Source organism: Strix aluco, chromosome 4 (genome assembly GCF_031877795.1).
Source record: "Strix aluco isolate bStrAlu1 chromosome 4, bStrAlu1.hap1, whole genome shotgun sequence".
NCBI lineage: Eukaryota > Metazoa > Chordata > Aves > Strigiformes > Strigidae > Strix > Strix aluco.
This window is the reverse complement of record NC_133934.1, coordinates 58,473,055-58,493,722: the sequence shown is the minus strand read 5'-3', so window position 1 is coordinate 58,493,722 and position 20,668 is coordinate 58,473,055. Positions and strand designations below refer to the sequence as shown.

Below are 20,668 nucleotides of genomic sequence, written 5' to 3'. Positions count from 1 at the left end.
TTCTGTAGCCTACACAACAAATGTAGCTGTAAAGTATTGTTAGTTACAGTGACTGCCGGAAGTATTATACCTATTAAAAAAAAAAAAAAAGCAAGTGCTTTAACCTTGAGTTTTATAATTGATATTTCAGCTTAGTTGCCCATGTCCATGACTGTTGTATTTTTCCCTTTGATGTTAACACAGTACCAATAAGCAAAACACACATAAATTTATCTGAATTGATGCAGAGCACTTGACTGGGATCGGAATACAACTAAGGTTCAAGTGACAGTTAAAAATTGGGGGATATTTGGCTTCTTGGATGCCTTACAATCTAAGGATGACTGCCTTGCCTACACTGAACTACTTTTGTTGGAGTTTCTCTGTTTGCATTTTCCGTAGAGGATGAGGTGAAATAGAAGAGGATGAATGTTCTGAGTATGTGGGTTTTCTCTTTCCCTTTTACCTCTACACCCCTTCCTCCCTTCCCCATAAGCTCCATAACAGTGTGGAAACTGTTGGTAATACCTGCCTCTCTGTCCTCGTGCAATTTATAACACAGAATATGAGAACAGTAGGTACCTTCTTCCACTGAAGGCGGAGTATGCTGTTGACTCCATATATGCGCATGTAGGCAGCCGCACTAGATGTTGCGTGCCAAGTGAATGCTCGCCACTGGAGTCGTACAGATGGGCTCTAGCTGGAAGTAAATGCACAGAATGATTTAGGGAACCTGAATCATCCAGACTTCAAAGTAGACTTTTGAAGGTTAAGACTCTTGCCCCTTGCAAGCCTAATCCAAAGAATGTTTTGCCCACAAGCATAATATCTTACCCAGGCCCACAGCAGAGCTGTTGTAGTCTTTACTGGATGAAGATAATAAGTTTGAGAATGCCTCTCGGAGAGTGCTGCAAAGAGCTCTTGAAGACAGGAAAACACTAGCTTTCTTACTCGTGTGGATGGTGCAAGGAAGAGGGGGAAAGAGGGTGGGAGGTCTGGGAAGGAGACAAGCGTTCTGTTATCTGAGAAGAATCAGAAATGAGTAGGTGGCAAGACCAAAGAAAGAATCTCGAGATCAGCACGAAGGAGATCAGCCAGGGCTGTAATTACGGTGATGTAAGTGAGAAGGATGAAATGGTGGGAGGGTTGTGTGATGGGATGTTCAGAGGAAAGTAACGGAAGAGACATGCAAACAGAAACGATTTAAGATACTGTGAAAGTTTTGGGTGTGGCGGTGTTTTTTTTTTTTGTCCAGGAACACTTCAGCACATAACTGATTTTTAAGGTGGACCTCTAACGTGCTTTTTGGCTAGGACATCATTTGAGTGGTGAAGTCAAGGTGGTAGCGTTAAGTTGCTTCTCTTCCTGGGGTTGTACACAGCAGCAGGCTTCTTACTGCTTCACTGCATAGGATTTAGCTGAGTTCTGTGATCTCCTTCAGCCTGCTGAATGGCCAATTTGTAAAACACTTTAATATTAGAGTGCTTTAGGAATACTGTGACCCGGTACTCCAGTCTTTGCTAAATTATCCTGGGTACTCCAAAGCATGTTGACATTCTTTAAGAGTTGTGGAATTGTCCCCAAGCAGGATTTTGTTTTTAGTTGACATGGCCCAAACACAATGTTCAAAACTTTTGTTGAAGAAATAACTCCTCTATATTCTTTCCTTTTTAAATCAACTGATAGCGGCATAAGACCTGATAATGCTGAAAGTGAGTTTGGGAGAGGCCAGGAAGGGAGGGGAAATGAGGAAAGCTAAGATTAAGAACAGTGTAGAGATCATCTGTTGAGCACCTTTCAGAAAGGTGAGTGTTTTCTTGTTACTTTAAGCACAACCTTCTAGAAGACTTGTAAATGGGAGCAATTCTGTGGCAGAAGTGGAGATTCCTGATTTCCTATCTGATCTGACTTTTGGAAGGAAAAAAGGCTGATTTTTAGCATCTCATGACTATTTTTAAATCAATGAAGAAATAGAAAGGTACTAAGGAAAATTCGTCCTGATTGTTCCGCAATGTGGAAATGGTTAACTTCTTATGACTTGCTGTGCACAGTAATTGTAAAAGGCACATCATTTGACATATGGCAGGATGCATTTGGGAAGTCCTCTCAAGCTACATAATTTAGCATTGTGTTTTGGCATATCTTCAAGGGCTAAAAAATAGTGATAGAGAAGCTTAATAGACATTTGAAAACCTGTGAGAAGTGTATTTGTGGCTTGCAAAATTCCATGACAATGAGCATTTAGATTAGCAAAGCTTTCAAAAATGAGAAAACTTGACTAGTACTGATTTACAATCAGAAGCACTTAAAAGGATCAGAATAAGAGTGTTTAGCTTTAAACAATGAATTATCTATAACTTTTCAAACTTCCTACATGGAAATTAGAGCCAAATTTCAGTGCAGAAGTGATTTTTGGATAGTGTTGTAACAAACAGTCTATGACTGGATTATCTTTTTCTTATTACTTAGAAATTAAAAGGAGTGAGGTTGTGAAAGCAGACTGTAAAGTTGGACCCATCTACAGCCAGAATACTGTGGAAAAGAACTGTCTGATGACTGTGGTCATGGTTGACCATGGGTTTCTGGCCAGTATCCCGGAGATGCAAAGAAGATGTAGTACCTTGCTTTCTGAGGCACATGTTTTCTAACCTGGCTTGCCCAGTGCTCTTGAAATTGCTGCTGGAGTTGTTGAAAATGAAACAAACGTTGCACCTCTTTTCATATCCCTTGATTGTTCAGAAACTTTAAACAGAGCCTGGAGGATTTGCGCAGAAGTTAGTGTGTGTGAGAATTTGTGTGGTGATGGTGGTGCAGAGACATGTCCTGATTTGCTTTAGAAATTGTTTCCTGTGTGACCCATGTTTCCCTGTTCCCTTTTTTGCCTATGAATGGGGGCCTTCAGTGTAGGCAAGAGGGACAGAATGAGTAGAAGAGAATTTGCTGGATTGAAATATTGGTATTATTGAATACTTTGGTTAACTTCAGTCTATGTTGGATAGGCATAGAAATTTCTAGAGACAAAGGGTATAGTCCTCAGACAGATCCCCTCCTGCAACTTAATCCTGACCTGACATTGATCTTGCCGGGGTGAAAGATAGAAAACCTCCTCTCTTTCAGGCTCTCTGACATCAAGAGAAACGTCAAAAGAGCAAACCCGAAGACAAGCCGCCTCCTGCTCAGGTGGCAGGTACAGAAGGGCACTGACACCTGCTGGGAGAGAGGCGGCAGAGCACACCGAGATCCCCAACCGCCTTTACCAGCCTGGCGGAGGAGCCTTGTGAAGTGCAGGAGGGAAGGAAGGAAGGAAGGAAGGAAGGGTATAAAAGCTATTTTGGGTGCAATCAGAGACTATGTGAGGGATAAGGGTAAGTCAGGATAGGGGCCAAGCATAGGTTTTTCTAAATAAAAAACCAGCAGAACACTTTCAACTAGACAATCAGCATAGATGTGGGATTAGGGAAACAAGAAAATTTTGTAAGCATTTACAAAATGTTTGTTTTTGCAATCAATGGGTGCAGCACAGTCAGCTATGAAGCTGACCTTCAGCATTTCATGTTTTAAGCTGACACTGACAAAGGGCAAAAGTAGATAATTCAGCAGGTGAATATCTAGAACGTGTTTTATTATGTCAGAGATGCTCAAGTTGCAGATGCTGCTTGAAGTTAAAGATGCCTAATGAAATTTGAGCTCAGCCACATCTACAAGTGATTAAGAAACCCCCCATATCGTTTCACTTCTGAGGTGTTAGCAGTGGGTGGCTTGGGCTAGAATGAAGGAAAAGTGGGACGACTATTGTTCTAACTCTTCCTGTGGGATAGGGTGGGGACAGGGAGTTGACGACTGGTGCACCATTCTTCTCTGGATGAGAACAGCATATTTTAGTGGATTTAGTTAAGTCGCCACCAGACTGAGAATTCTAAGATCATGAGAAAAACTCCGTAGAAACAAACCGTTTCATAAATAAAACGTAGGATTTTGAAATGGGGTTTCATTCCCAATTGGAAGAAAACCTCAGCATTTTAGTGTTCATCTCAGGTCTGTATTGCATTTTCATTCTTTAGTGTGTTTACATGAAAAATTTCAAAATGAGAAATTGATACTGTATTCCTGAACAGCTAGAAAGCAAGTTCTTATGACATTGTCAAAGTCTTTCCCATTTGTTTCTGGAGACTAAGCTTGGGTGAAATCTGCCCTCCAATTTTAACAGAATTGTATTCAAGTGCAATTCTGTCAAAGTTTAGCAAACTCTAGCACTGAATTTTGCTTCTGTCTGCCTCTGACTTTTAGAGATTATGATTGGATTGAAGAGGTCTTCTGATATACATGAATGCAAAACCAGCCATCCTGAAGATGACAAAACCCAAAACAACAAAACAAACCCCAAAAGCCTAAATTTGATGTTGTGAAAGTCACTGCTAATAGAGCCAAACTTCTCATACCAGTCAGTTCCTAATCCTCTACTTTAAGACTTTTTATGCAAGCCATCTTTTAAATCTCTGATCCTTTACCCACTTTTTAAGACTGTACCATATAAACAATTTTGAGAGTGTGTGGGTTGGAAAGCTGTACAAGGAAGGAAGCTCACAGCAGGACCAGCTGAAGTACGCCAGTCAAATGTGAGACTGGCAACCAGTTAGTATGTGTTTGTCTGACCTTTCAGGACACTAGCTTTCTGCCATCAGTTCCAGCAGTGGGAGCAAGTGTTGGAAGCATCTGTGCAGTGAAGGTCTCATTGGGGTGTAGTGTGTGAGCAGGGTTAGGTGCAATGGGGGAAATGGTACTGGCGACCGTCTCTCTGAGTTAGTGTTCTTGCCATGGCCATCAGGAGGTAAGAGAACTAAGGACACTTAAATAAGCAGAGACACCTTATTTCTGAAGTTGTTTCTTTCTTGCAAAAGTAAGACACATGCTTCCTCATGAATATTGAGTTGCATCAGAATTAAATTCAGAAGTATTGAAAGCCCTCTATCCTTCATCTCCGGGATACCTGAAATTGCACGAGGTTAAAATGTTACTGCCAAAATAACTACATATAATTAGTTTTAATGCGTGTGCATTTGCTTTGACACTAGGTAAGACTACATTTTGATGAATAGTTGGGTTTCTTCCCATATGTGTGTCTTCTGAGACACACAACAGGAGGCTTGTGTATTTTGGACCAGTAGAGATTTTCTGCTGAGATGACTTAATTGTATCAAAGTGAAGTTGATGTGTTTGAGTTCTGTAGTGGTTTCTGTGTACTGCTGTCTTACACTGGTAGTGTTGCTCTGTGGAGAATTGTTGATGAAGCTCAAGAAGGTATTCAGGTTACATCTGATTTACCTTTGGTTGCATGAAAGCAACTATTTAAATTATTCCATGTGCTAGAAGATTTAAATGTTGAGATTGTCTTTCAAAGTACAGTATAAAGTCTAGCCTATGTTTAATTGTGGCAGAAAAGATTATATAAAAAGGAAACTTTACCTATGTTATTTCTTTCTTTTGAAAGAATTTTCACTTACTGCTTTACCAGTACCTCATGTCTTTTATGTTACAGCAGGTGGAAACTAGGGGCACTGAAACTGCTGCTTCAGAACAGATGCATCTTTCTTCACAGCTTTCAGTCTATAAAATAAATAATTTAAAAAATAGTCTTCTGAATATTTATTATATGTCATAAAGATACAAAAAGGGGACAAGCCTATTTCTTCCTCCCTTGCAGATCATTTGTTATATTATTCTTCTTTAAGAATCCACTAGAGACGGCTGTCTAGAGGTAATCTGTTTTTTATTATAAACATGGAACCTTTCTCCCCTCCCACCCCCAACAGGAAAAACACGTCGTTGGTCTTCCAGTAGGATCATTTTAAAGATTGTAGCGCAGTGATAGAGCTTCTAGCTTCATGCTGCCCACACTGGGGGCCTTTGATAAGAGCCACACCTGCTTTGGCATCACCAACTTCAGCTGCACAAAGTGGGAGCCCTAAAATACCTGAGCGTCTCCCGTGCTCTGGAAGAAGTCTCTGACTCATGGCGGGAGGAGCTATTCTTGCTGTTCATCTAACTAAGGTTAGTTTAGGCCAAACTAAGAGGACAGAAATTAGGACTCCAGACTCTACCTGTAGTCAGTGGAGAGGTATTTTCAGGGGCAGCTACTTCAGGGCATCTAAAACACCAGTGGATAATTTTTTACTGGAGACTCGGTTCACAGTTTACCAGCAATGGGCTGAGGCTAACAGTAGCAAGGGGAGAAAAAAAATCAAGAAAAAATTACCAGTGACATAGCTTCAACAAGGCAGTATCTGTTACAGTTTTAGGGTACAATTTTATGTAATTTCTTTGGCAACAAAGGCAGCTTAAAAGGTTTCCTTTGCTGCCTGCTGGTATCCAGCTCTTGCAGAGAGGGCTTTTTCCTGTCTCCCGTAGGTCCCTCCATCCATGTGCTGCAACAGCTTGTGGGACCCTGCAGCAAATTGGATTACTAAAATGACTGGGGTTTTGTTGGGAGGTGGTTTTTTTTGTTTAGAAACAACAAAGGTTGCAGAGTGTTTGTTTTTGTTTGCCCAGAACATTTCAAGGATCTGGTTTAGGCTAACCCCACTAACCATGGCACAGCTGGGCAGGAAGAGGAGCAGACTGCAGCGCTGGCATCTATCTGCTTGTGCCTGAAACTCTCTCCAGCTCTGCTGTTAAAGAAAATACAAAGGGGCTTCACAGACAGCGTGAACTTTTCTGATAAATAACGACCTGGTTTTGCATACCCAAGTTTCTGGAATATTGGATAAACCCTGGCGGTAACTCTAACATGTTCATTTTGGACTTCAAAAGAAAATGGCAGTTTCATCTGTCGGGTCCCTGAGTTTGCCATGTTGTTTGAAGTACTGGATTAAAAGCCAGGTTTGGAGACTTGACTTTTTTTTTTTTTTTTTTTTAATACATATAACTGCTGTTATATGTCATCTTGTCTCTTCTTACAACTGTATGAAAACAACCTGTGGTGGGGAAAGGTGTATTAAAAAAGCACGTGGCTTAAATTTTTACTTGCTTTCTGTGAAGGGTTAGCTGACTCTTTTACTCTGTACTTACTCCTGTACTGACCCAGACACTCCTGACTTTCTTCCATAACCTATTCCGATTAGCATGACCTCAATGAAGCTGCATAATCCTCTCCCTTGTTCTAGCAAACTGGAGATGAGTTAGAGACTGGAGGAGGAGCACAAGGCCCTTGCGGGCCCACCCGTCAATCTGTCTCATTCCCAAGTGTGGGGAGGACTTCTGATTCCCCTCTGATGCTCTTGCCCTCTGCCATTGAGCCCAGGCTTGTTAGGAGGCTTTAGTTTTACTGTAGTGATTCCTGAAATAGTTTCATCACTTCAGTAGTAAGGCTCTTCTTTTTACACTGAATTATTGTTGAATTTTGTTTCTGTTTCTTACTCGAGGTGGGGTTTTTTTCCTTTCCTCCCGCAGTCAGATGTACACTGCAAATGGCACAGACAGTGCCTCCTATTGTGGCTCGAGCTCAAGACTTCACATATGTAAAATGTGACTTGCAGCACTTTCTTTGAAGCCTAACCACAGCCAGGGAGCTGTAATTGCAGTCTTTGATTGCACCGACTTCACTTGTGGATTGGGCTTTGCTAGGGCATGCCTCGCTTGGCGAGACTTCAGCTACAGCCCCCCAGTGAAGCCTTAGATGTGGGAAGTCTTCAGTCTCCTTAGCACATGCCTGTGGTTTCTTGAAAAGAATCCTGATTTGACCTGTTTTATATCTGTAAGGCAACACCATCGTCATTCGTATTTTTTTAGGTATTATTTGGTTTATCAGCAGTAAAAGCAATTTCCAGTGTGTAGCCTTAATGTGCAGCTGGGGAAAGGCTGGGTTCTAGATGTTGTTTTCAGGATAGCTACTGCGTAATTCATTGTACTGCAGTATTCGCTTAGAAATAGTATTTGGGGCTTCACTGTGCCTGACCCCTTGCAAAATTACAGTAGTATCTGCAGCCTCTCTATTGGAGCAGGGGATAATTAGGTGCCAAGAGGGGCTATGGAAAGGAGGCAGGCACTGTGAAAGCTGCATTTGGATTGAGAAAGAAGCGATGGCCAGCGCAAGGCCGTGGTCGTTATTTTAACCTCCTGACTTCAAAGACAGCTTGCTGGTAAGGGAAGGGGGGAGGAGGCAGGGAACCATCTCAACAGAAGAGCATTTCATTTCCTTCGGTGAAGTAGACATTCCTGGCTGCTAATGGGGAGTAGCTCTGAATCACAGTGCTTGTATCAGACTGCTGTGAACTACTGGCCTGGCGCCTCAAGGCCATTCCTCAACAGGAAGCTGAATGTTTTCATGTAAGACTGAGAGGAAAACCTTCCCAGGAAGAGCAACCTGGACCAAACCTTTGAAAATCCGGGATGAAAAGGCACAAAATAAATATAAAGCTGCAGGGTGCTCTCTCCAGTGTTCCTCTGCTGTTTGCTTGGCCTCTCTTTCGTGCTCCTTGGAAAGGTAGAGCCCTTCACAACTCTTTGATCCGCATGTGTTACGGAGCACTGTGCTACTTTATAAAAAAAAAGAAAAAAAAGAAAAGGCAGGAAGCTCAGAAGGCTTTTTTTAGTTGGGACTTGGGCTGGTTTTATGAGGAAATAGGAACTGAATTAGTCACAATACAGACCACCTCTGTTGAAACCACTGTTTTGCCAGTGGACTTTCAGCTGTGCTGTTTAAGAGGCCACAGTGGCTTTAAATGTCTTTTTGTGGCTACCAGCAGCAGGTGAAAAATATTCATTATGTATCAGGGATGGTGGTATTTGGGGGAGGGGAGAGCATCCTTCAAATTACAGCTATACAGGACAGTTTGGTACAAATTTGGGCATGTTCTTTCTACCTTACTTAGTCTGCAGCTAAACTTCTTCAGTGTCCTCAACCTTCCTTTCCACTAAAACAATGGTCATGTGGGTGGCCTCTGATGAGGAGTCAACTTGTTTAGTAAGATTTTGGGGCCTCAGCTTGCGCTCATTAAAATCAAAGGGTCCAAAATCAGTTTTGGAGGCTTTCTACATTAGCCTGTGTAACTCCTTATTCAGGAGCTGTACTCAACTAGTACGGGCAAAATGCTTCTCGTTGTAATGGCTTACACAGAAGCTGCAGCAGATGGGAGGAGGGTGCCCAGTTATAAATGGCCCTGGTTTAAATACTGCTGCTGTAGTATTTGCTGATTAATTCTGCTTGTGGCTTTTACAGGCTCAAGCAGTCTATCTGTTATGATTAGTCTAACATAAGTTTGACTTGTGGTTTAAACCATTTCTTCATAAACTTGGTCTGTCTTGCCTTACGTGCTTCAAGGTGCTGGCAGTGTATCTTCTTTGTATGACTAAGCATTTTGTGTTTCTTCTGGTGCAAATTCACTCACCTTCTCCACCAAACTGCACTCCTGTGCTAATTTTGGTCATTCTCAAAAGCTCTGCTCATTGAACCCTCTACTCGTTTGGCAGCTGAGTAGTACCTGGAGGCCTAGAGGTTAATGTAAATTTTTTGAGATTCCAATAATCCTGAGACCATTACTGGATAGCATGTGTTGGTCTGTGGAAAAACGCCTGACTCATTAGACAGTCTTTGGGTGGAGTCCCTGTTATAACCCAGTTGTCTGGGTCAGAAGGGCAGGGGTGATGGTTGAGTTAGCAATTGCGTAAGTCAGCTGATGTAACCCAGAGACTTAACGATGAAGAACCATTACTCTCTGGATGAGCAATACCTATATGGCTTGCATTGGTGGCCTTTTCACATGCTAGAAGAACATACATCCTTCCAAGATCCTAGTGAACTTTACTGCTAGGTGAGAGGCCCATGGCTCTTAGGCAACTCGAAGATGTTTGCTACCCTGTTGAAGAGCAGAATGAATCCTCCCCAGTCATGTGGATGCATGGTAGGGTCAGTGTTCACACAAGCCTCACCCACCACATTCCTCTACCCAGCTGCTTACAGAAGAGAGCATTTCTTCATTTGTGCAGGGAGTAGAGCTTGAGGCTCTGAAGTAGAGATTTAATTGACCTCAACCACTGTAGTAACAGTGCCTGAGGATGTCTAGTTTTGTAACAGATATCTGGGTCAAATGTTGTAGATAAATGAAATCCACTACAAAAGGGAATTACTTCTGTAATATGTTCAATGTCTAAATGGCTTAAAACCCCACCTTTCTAGTTGATGTGGACATCTATTTGCAATCCAATGTACTCTCCATAAATATTCTTGCAAACTTCAAGCGAGAGCAAGTAGCAATACTCTGCACTTAACTTTGACATTGCAAACACACATTCCATTAATACAGTTTTTTAGTGACCCATCAACAGCTTCTTTGAAGGATTTAAAAAAAAAAAAAAGCTTCATGTAGTCTTTATCACTCTCTCTCTCTCCTCCCTGTAGGTGGGAAAAGAAATGCTTTCTCAACTTGCAAAGCAAAGGCGGCGACACCAGGACCCCTTCTGGAGATGGAAGCTTGTTAAACCCTAGGTGTGTCCTTCATCCACACAGACCACCCCCAAGGAGTCTGTCTAGGATGTCATCCACCCTGATGTCACTGCTAGAGACACTGAATCATAAAGACAATCACTGCCAAAATCCTTCACTATCACGAGGTCCAGCCCTGATATAAATAGAGCAAATGAGCTCCTGGGTCAGCAGAGCAGCTTTTGTCTTCACTCCACCTCTGCCTTGCACTCTTAAGCCCCCATCTCATCTGTGTCCATATCGAGTCAGCAAACAAAGTAGTGTGGCTGTCTCTGCCTGCTTCAGCCAACAGAGTAACGTAGACCACAGCTGCCCCATACAGCACATCAAGGAATGGAATTTGTCTGGACCAGGATGACACACTCAACCTTCTTTTTATTTAATGGTGCGACAGGATCAATTTTGGTTTTAGCTTTTTTAAGAAACTTGAATGCTTTTATATTTTAACTTTTAGTTTGTAATTTCTTTGGTGTATATTTTACTAGGTATGAGCTTTTAAACAAGTGTCAGAAATCTGAAATACTTTTTAAATAAAAGGGGTTTTTCTTTTTTTTTTTTTTCTGCCAGAGGAAAAACCTGTATGGAAAAAAGGTGGCTTTTTCGTTAAACTATTTGTAACAAATAGTGGCCTCGGTCTATATAAAACAGTGTCCTATAGAACTAAATAAATGTAACAACAGTCAGCTGGTCAGTAGACACGTCAGTCTTGCATCATCTACTCTGTAAACATAAGCAATACATCCAGCAAATCTGACTGCAGTGAGTTCTCCTTCTCACCCATTTCCCTTCTCCTTGTAAAAAGCCCAGCACTTGAATTATTACTTCAATTGTTCTGTATTTGTATCTGTTTTTGTTAGCCTGTTAGTGGGATTTTATGCCAGTTGTTGAAATGAGCATTGATGTACCCATTTTTTAAAATAGTAAGGCACAGCCTTTGCCAAAAATACTGTCAACCGATTTTTTTTTTTTGTCATTCCAGTTTGAGTTAATGTGCTGAGCATTTGTTTTTTAATAAAAGCTTTGTAATAAAACTAAAGTCAATTGTCTGGCTTAAAAAGAAAAAAAAAAAGGAATGGATTGTGCCAGAATCCCTCGAAGGTAGAAGCAAGCCCAGGAAGGCACAATCACTTCTAAGGCTGAAGACTTTTGGCTCAGTCTTGTAGGAAATACAATGTGTCTGTTTGGCTGTTTGCTCACCTAAAGTAATTTTGGAAGATGACTTTCTTTTTCTTCCTAGAGAGCAGAAGTCTCTTGTTTTCATACCAGGAGTAAGGAACGGGCAGGCTCAGTGCTCCCTTATGCTTCTCAGTTAGATCTGGCCCAAGTGGAAGTACCAGGGTCTGTGATGCCTCCCTCTATCTTCAGTTTCCTACTAAAATCTTAGTGAATTCAGATTTTAAGCTGATGATTAGGAATATGGATTCCCTTCTTTCTGGATGCAGCCCATGGCCACACAAGGGGTAGGAGCCTACAGTTACATTTCTTATAGCTGTATAAATTATCCCACAGTCAGGGACTGGAGCCGGATGCAGAATCAGCTGTGGAGAGCCTGGTTTCATGGTGTCGGATGCAGAGAGTCGGCATGGCCTGCCTACTGCCAGCCGTGCCTGTGAGATGTTCCTGCAATAGCAAACAGCTCCTCTGCACCACTTCAAAACTGAAAATGCAAGCATTTGAGTCTTTCAAGCCCCAAACACTACCAGCAACTTCTCTGACACCTTTCCCCTTTTGTTCAGGGACTGCTATTCCACAGCTTTGAAAAACAGACACAGCTGCCTGACTTCTAGTAAAGGACTTCAAAAGGAAAAAATAAAACACTGTAGCCATAGATAAACTATTCCAATAGTTTGTGAGCACCACTGCAAAAGAAATGTTATGAACTGTACATTGAATCAGCATGCCTTTTATTCTAGCTCCTGAATCTTGTTTGGTGTGAGACTGGACTGAGTCAAGCTTGAGCTACAAGAAATGACATAGGTGAGTTACTGCCTAAGGGAAGCTTTGTGATTAGACTGTTTATAACTGACCCTTAAATTCTGTTGCATAAGAAATTTCATCATTAAAAATGTTATAAACCAGCTTCCTCTTAAACCAGCACTCACTGCACACAAACCCAATTGTAAGAACGTAACCAGCGTATTAGTTCCTGCAATATTTACTTCTAGCAACCAGTGATTACATTAATGTGGTAGGTTAACCCTGGCTGGACCCCAGGTGCCCTCCAAAACTGCTCTATCACTCCCCATCCACAGCAGGACAAGGGAGAGAAAATATAATGAAAGGCTCATTGGTCCAGATAAGACAAGGAGAGATGACTCACCAAAATCAGACTCAACTTGGGGAAATTAATTTATTACCAATCAAATCAGAATAGGGTAATGACAAAAAACCCCTAAATCTTAAAACACATTCCCCCCACCCCTCCCTCCTCCCAGGCTTAACTTTACTCCCGATTTCTCTACCTCCTCCACCCCAGCAGCGCAGGAGGATGGGGAATAGGGGTTGCGGTCAGCCTGTCACCCGTTGTCCCTGCTGCTCCTTCCTCCTCAGGGGGAGGACTCCTCACACTCTTCTCCTGCTCCAGCATGGGGTCCCTCCCACGGGAGACAGTCGTCCATGAACTTCTCCAACGTGAGTCCTTCCCACATGCTGCAGTTCCTCACAAACTGCTCCCGTGTGGGTCCCTTCCATGGGTTACAGTCCTTCAGGAACAGACAGCTCCAGCGTGAGTCCCCCATGGGGTCACAAGTCCTGTCAGCAAACCTGCTCCAGCGTGGGCTCCTCCTTCCATGGGTCCACAGGTCCTGCCAGGAGCCTGCTCTAGCACAGGCTTCCCACGGGGTCATAGCCTCCTTCAGGCATCCACCTGCCCCAGCATGGGGTCCTCCATGGGCTGCAGGGGCACAACCTGCCTCACCATGGTCTGCACCACGGGCTGCAGGGGAATCTCTGCTCCAGTGCCTGGAGCTCCTCCTCCTCTCTTCGGCTGCAGTTGCCATTAAGCAGGTTTTTTTCCCCCTTCTGAAAGATGTTATCCCAGAGGCGCTACCACTGTCACTGATGGGCTCGGCCTCGGCCAGCGGTGGGTTTGTCTTGGAGCAGCTGGTATTGGCTCCATTGGACACAGGGGAAGCTTCTAGCAGCTTCTCACCAAAGCCACCCCTGTAGTCTCCCTGCTACCAAAAACCTTGCCACGCAAACCCAATACAATTGAAAAAAAGCAAAACAAGTGACCAGGCAAGGAAGTGCTCTCAGATGGCAGGAGAAAAGAAGACCTCTGAGAGAACAGCAACTGTATACTGGAGTCTTGCAACACTCAGCTACATTTCCATTCCAGTCAATTATCCCAGCCTTTGCTGGAAACCTGTCTGGTTTTTGGTTTGGGGTTTGGTTTTGTTTCTAAAGGGAAAAAAGCAAGTACTTTAGTGCAGTAATTGTTCTAAATCAAGGATTATTGCAGTGAGTTTTGTAAATTACATGTTCCAAAGAAAACAGTTCTTTTTAAAACTTTTTAAAACACAAGTACTTTATTTAGATTTTTTAATGGCTATTTTAAAAACCACTTACCCATTTTGCAAAAAAATTGTTCCCAGTAGAGGTGCTAGCCTTATGTAGCACATTGTCCCAAATACTCTATGTAGTGAGCAGTTGCCTGTCTTAAGGATGAAAGGTCTTTCAGCTCTAATAGTGAAGGAGCAAAAGAATTCAGGAGCTAAAAATAACATCTCTGTTGTTAACATAAAGTGAGCAAGCACCATGTGTTGGGCTCATTCATAGATCAAAGACCTTTCACATATAGCAGCCATGGGAAAGGTTTAACTAATATGCAAGGCTTAGGATGCTCTCTCAGAGTACCTGAAAGAGAGTAACAGCACTATCCTGGAATACCCTCTGCGATTTGGGTCAGTGTCTGCTCCTGCCCCCCACTGCTAATCGGCATTTGTTCCTGTGGGACTGAAAAGAGCAAATTGACCTGGGCCCTCACTGTACCACACCAGCTTGTCAGTGGAGACAGATGAGCTAGTAAAAATGGCCTAGTGATTATTGTGGCAGTTAAGACTAGGTTTAAATACTCGTGATACCAAACAAGTTATTCCAGGTGACTCAAAAACAACACCTAAATTCCTGATGTGCAATTTAGGCAGAAGCCAGCACCTAACCATGCCTCTCTTATGTGCCTGAGGAGATGATTACCCTGTATTTCCCACAGAAAACATCTTTAAGGATTTAAATGCTCCTACCTAATGGCTGAGTTAGTTATCCAGACACTTCTGTACCAGCATTCATAAACCCACTCTCTCCCTCTATACTTCATTCCATGCATGTGCCAAAACCAGTTCTGCACAGCCCACGGTGCAGGTAGTCCCATTCATAAACGCAGGAGATACCCTAGTAGCTAGGAAACACAGGTCCTTCCCCTTCCCCTCACCAAAAAAACAGCAAAGGGCAAAGACACAGAACAGGGCAGTTGAGCCAGGATTATTTACAGCTAATCAGGCCAATATCACAGGATAGTCTGTCTCCTCAGGCTTCTGGATCACCTGGACCAGAGCCATTTCCCCTCTGTTACATAAAAGAACAATGCTCCAGGCTAACTTTGGCTTCTTACACAATAAGTGATGACAGATTCACTAGTTGTGCTTATAGGGACTCAGCAGCTCTAGAGAATTATCTTCTGCTGTAGTTTCCACTTTGGATTAGCTAACAGAAAAGGCAGTAAGTTAGTTGTACAAGTGATAGCTCTATGGTTAGGCCAATTTGCAGCAGATGTGGGACCTTAAGGACCCAATCCTTGCTCCAGGCTGTAGGATGACAGAATCCGGAGCATCAGTCACCTGCAATCCTTTGAAACTGCTACAGAACACAAGGCTTTGAAGCAACCATTCCCTGTTTCCTGATGGCTTCCTGCTCTGATCTACATGGCAGCTCATTAGGCTAAGGCAAGACAGGCAGAAAATGAAGGACACTGCAGAGACTACAAAATGCCCACCAACTTCAATAATGCAACTGCAGTTTGCTCCCTTGCATTCACAAGGTGGCTAACATGCCTCCAGCATAAAGGACCTCATACAAAGTAGAACATCATGGGGAAAAGACATAACCAGACTCCACAAACAGCCAGAAGCCTGTCAGCTATGAACACATTTCTCCTAAGTTGCGTCAGTGACAAAACTACTGGGCTAAGAAAGAAGTTAGCCAAAAGGAAAATGGCCTGCTGTAAACACAGACATTCTGAGATGAAGCCAAAAACCTAGAAAGTGTGCCTGAACACATTAATTTTTTCACATGACAGGCCAGGAAAAGAACTTCTGGATTAATGTATGAATTTACCCTGTGAGTCTCCTCACAGATACTAAGATCAGCTTTAGAAAGCAAGCAAGCATCTGCAGCCCCAGGGAAAGGGACCTATCTGCCAGAAATATGGGAAATGAACCTCTTAACCACCAGCTTTCAGCCAGGTCAAGGGAAGGACTAAAATTCTGCTCCCCGCCCTCCCAGGTAAATACTTACACCTTCAGGCCATGGGCTTTAAAATATGTCTTCTCTCTGGCTGGCACACTCCTCCTGCAACAACCATAACTTCACTGAGCCACAGAAGCAGTGTCTGCTTGTCTGAGGTAATAGTCACTGCTTACCTGGTCTGGGATAGTAAGGTTTTCTTCCTGTGAATGATATTCTACAAAACATGTTTCAATAAACTCGTCTATCCCACCTCCCAGAAACCCAACACATACAAGTAATTGACAGGTTTGTTCATCCCTCTCAGCTATGGAAAACCAACATGAACCAGCAGAGCTAGGAGAAAAATTTCCATCTGCCTCATGTCAAAAGAGCAACTCACCCAAGAACTGGTCTGTCCTGTTCACTGTGCTGAGAAAAGGTAACTACGACAAAATAAAATCTTTAAAATTAAATAAAAGCAGAATAAGAAAAATAACATACTCCACAACGTAATGGTGGTAAAGACAATTATTTGGAGAGGCAACTCTTTGAATGTGGACTAATTTCCTACAGCTAAGAAAACTGGCTAAAAAATCCTGCAGGATATTTATTAAGCTAGGGTAGGATCATCTCTGTGTCTTCTTTTAAGACAGAGAGAACAAGAAACACAAACAAGGACTCAGATCTTGACAAAGCAAAATGCTATGTAAGGGTTAGTTTTTCTCAGCACCTGCCTGTGAAAGTGAAGTGCTGGTTAATAAAAGAGACATTACACACCAGAACATGGCAGTGGCTACACCCCTTGACAGAGAAGAAGTTTCAAAGCCTGAGATGGACAAGATTCTTAAAATCTAGTTGCTGCTTTTGCTACCCTGAAATACGCTTCCTTTTTACTCTTCTCCTGTAAAATCTGTTTTATTTTGTCACGACTAACATCATCAGCAACAATTTCTTCCTCCACTCAATCCTAAATTAAATAGGCAGTAATCATATTTGCAAACAAACCATGTGGCTGAACAGCCGCTTCTTTTTTCCTGTAAAAACCTTCTACCTCAAACTCTACTCAACTTTTTGTACGATGACCTGAAAGAATTCACAATCAAAGCACCTTAATTTAAGGTCCCTCAACAAATCTAACACTGAGTTGTTTTAGTCACTGTTTGAAAATTCAGATTTTATAAGGAAGACTTTGACATATGGTTTAAAAATTTCCCTTTGTGTAGGACTGGTATAACTGCATGACTCAGAAATAAAGCCACTCACAGCACTCAGTTAACCACTGAGCAGTCTAGCTCTGCTTGTATTCTAAAGCAGTTACTCCCGACATTTTTTTTTTTTTATGTGTGCATTTACTGAAATTACTTACTGAAACAGAATAGCAAGCAATTTCTCAATATCCAAGCATTTATTTCCTTCTTCCTCTGGTCCATTTGATTTCACTCCTGCTGTGGGGTTTCTCCATCCTCCCACCTCTCTTTTGTGTTTGACTGACTCCTCTGCTCTTGCCCTGTCCTCATGGGCAGCTGGGGCTTCCCTGCTGATGGAACAGCACTGCTACGTGCTCTTGCCCACTGCGAAGCAGGCTCCCCTTTCCAGTGACCTGATGCTGGATGTCCTATGAACATAAAAAGATGGACTTAAATCTAGCACTGGTCTAACACCCATACTGTATCTTCATTCAGTCCAGTTTGGAAATAAATATCATTTGAAGAAAGAATGGGTGAAAAGACTATTCTCAAGCCAATTTATGGAAGAATTTCCCTGTATATCTGTTCCCCAAACGCATTTCAAGGATGGTACTTCCTTAGCTCACAGATATGTTGTGAGGATCCCATACAATTATATATAACTAGTGTAAACTACGGACACAATAATTAAGGGATATCTTAAAGGACTACATAGAACTACACTATGGGTATAGTTACTATAACTGCTACCACAAGATTATATAAACATGGAATACACTTTATCAACCAACATTCAAAGAATTTTTCAGATCACCTTACTCCCAACAGCTGTCTCACTAGCCTAATCCCTTGTCATTTTTGTTTGGGAGTTACCTCACTTCCAGAATCAACGGTAACAACTCAGGGAATAGTAAGAAAACAGAGTAAGTTGAGGGTGTGGATGTGTTTCACCTGAACTACTTTCTATTGTGCACTACTGTAGCATCACCCTTCCATGATCCCAGGGAAGTGTGGAGAGATTTAGCTTAGGTCAAGTGTTGTAACTAAGCAGAAGTAACAGCTCACAGAAAAGCTGAAATGGAAAAGCGTTAACACCAGTCCCAACCACCCACCAATACTATGATTATTGAACACTGAAGACTAAGCAGCACTTTCTCACCTCTCCCTTTACCAGATTTCATCCTTTGTTTTTCAGACATTACAGCCAATACTTAACTAAATTAGGTAATTTATAGACATGACAATTCCTAAACAGGACAGGAAAGCCTGCAAAGTGGAACATACACTAGTTGGGGCTGAAAGACATCCTTGATGACTCACATCTTGAAATCAGTTCTATTCAAAAGTATCTAATAGCCTTTAACACATGCTGGATTTCCAGCTGCCATGTCAAATATCAGGTTTTGTTATTTCTCTCTACTCCTCAGCAGATCCAGCAAGTTCTCCAAAAGAACTTCCTTCCACGCAGAAGGCAGAGAAAGTGGCTCTCCCTCCCTGCCAGTAGCCAAAAATTTACACGGAATATTAGTTAAAAGCAAGCAAGCCTTAGCAAACTGCTATACTTAAATCAGGATAACCTGCTGTACAAGCACTGCTTTTTTTTAGACTGATTTAATTACTTAGATTGACTTTTAGATTTTAATTCCCAATTTCAATATAAATCAGTTTTAAGCTGAGCCAGGTGCCTGCAGGTTTGCACTACTCTCATAACATGAATTAAAATGAAATTCTAAGCCAAACTGATACCAGCCATAGCTAAGCCCAGTCTTATCTGTCACTGAAACAGCCGATTCCCTAAAAACACAATAAAAGTGATTTTTTAAAATCAGAGTCTTCACTGGAAACTTTCTTCCTTGTAAGGAACTTCCAGTTTTCTACAGCTGCTGCTGTAGAAGAGCTCTGCCCTTTGACAAAACACAGTGAGGCTGTGGGTGAAGATCATGCCTATTGTATGATCATTTAACTTAATTCATCATTTGCCATTATTCTTCCCTTCCATCAGCATGCTACTTTAAATGTCACATGTCAATAAGCTAAGCAATGTTTTCAGCTGTAAGCCTGTACAAATAATCTTTAGCGTATAACTCTGCCCTTGAGGTAAACTATATGGCTCAACTTTTATTCTAAGACAACCAAATGTCCTTACAAATTTAGATCCAAGTAACAATACTGGCTTCAGTTCATAGATTTGCCAGTTTAGCGTCAACTTAGGCAACAATAGCTTTCAGTCTTAGCCAAAAATAAAATGCCAAGTCTCTAAGAAAAAGAAAGACTTCTTCCTCAGTTCCAATTAATGCTTTTGTTTAAAGAAATAAAAAAGATGGTATCAGGAAAACCACTTATGTGAAATTAACAGCATCTTCCCCCCCATTCTCTCTCCTCTATAAAATAAAAATTTACCACTTTAAAAACCTCATCTCTCTAGTATTGAATAAATTAAATTCTCCCAGTACCTTCTGTCTCCTACTCTAAAGGAAGCTATTTAAATGCTTATCATAGATCTCACTCTTCACAGACAGTGCCATTTTCCTAAAAGCACCCTGACTGGGTTTTAGAATCCACAGCCTCATCCAAGTCAGCTCTCTCTCAATGAAATATTTCCCTGTAGTCTATTTCACCCACGCTCCTTCCTCAAAGGACTCACACAAGGTTTTTTAGGCACTTAAAATATTATTTGGGTGCCTAACTTTCATTGCGCACTCTCTGACACTAATGTTATGATAGCACCCAGAAATCAATCCGTAAGCAGTTGTGATAACCCTTTGGCTCAAAAGAAAGTGAAGTGAGAGGGTGAAGAAATCAGAGGGCAGCATTTTTTCTGGCTGTTAGAAGCACAGCCTTATTGCTACTATCTGAAATTACTAATTAGCAACAAGAGCAAAGTCTTGTTCCTGCAGCTGATTGTGTTCAAGAAAGTAGATAAACAGCAAACAGAGGAGGAAAAGGCTGAAAATAGCTGTTTTCTTTCACATTCCCTCAAGAACTGAAGAGGGGTGGGAAAACTTGTCATTAAAATCCACGCCAGTTCTCTTCCAATATTGCCCATTCTTTTGAAAATTAAGTTCAAGATGTAAATAAAACCAGGACCCCCAAAACCAGGCTGTTCCATAAATACTTCTTCTTTAAGTTCTGAGAGGCATTTCACTGCTGAAATCATTGGAAGCTAGGTGCCTCACCTGCTTAGACATTCTCTAAAACATCACTAGGCTTCCAACTGAAAAAGGCTTTTAGAAATCTCACCCTAAATTGCAAAGAAGAAAGAACTGCAACATCAGCTGTAAGGAAGCCATTAGCCCTCTTGTCATCTTCAGAGAAATAAGGCCTTCAAGCAGTTGTCAGTAACATTTTACCTTTTACAACCTCTTTAGAGAAAACCAACAAGTAAAAAGCCTGTGAAATATAAATGCGGTATATCTTACATGTGTTTATGTTTGCAGCTTTGTAGGATTCAAAACAGCAGGTCTGAAACAAAGTTAATGTAAAGTACTTGAAGATTCAGAGTTGAAGCAAGGGCTCCCAATGGCTGCAGTGCTTCAATCCAGCTCAGGGCATCACTGCATGCTGAGGAGGAGTCAGGGAATAG

General features: G+C 41.9%; 1 protein-coding gene across 4 annotated transcripts in view; it reads left to right on the top strand.

The window, feature by feature from the left end:
* Positions 1–11,476, top strand: part of LEF1 (lymphoid enhancer binding factor 1) — a 69,530-nt gene extending 58,054 nt beyond the window's left edge. For all 4 annotated transcript variants that reach the window (XM_074821439.1, XM_074821440.1, XM_074821436.1 and 1 more), the window contains one exon: positions 10,373–11,476. In XM_074821439.1, the coding sequence (XP_074677540.1) occupies positions 10,373–10,452 (80 nt within the window). In that variant the 3' untranslated portion in view covers positions 10,453–11,476. The remainder of the gene's footprint in view (positions 1–10,372) is intronic.
* Positions 11,477–20,668: the final 9,192 nt, after the last annotated feature.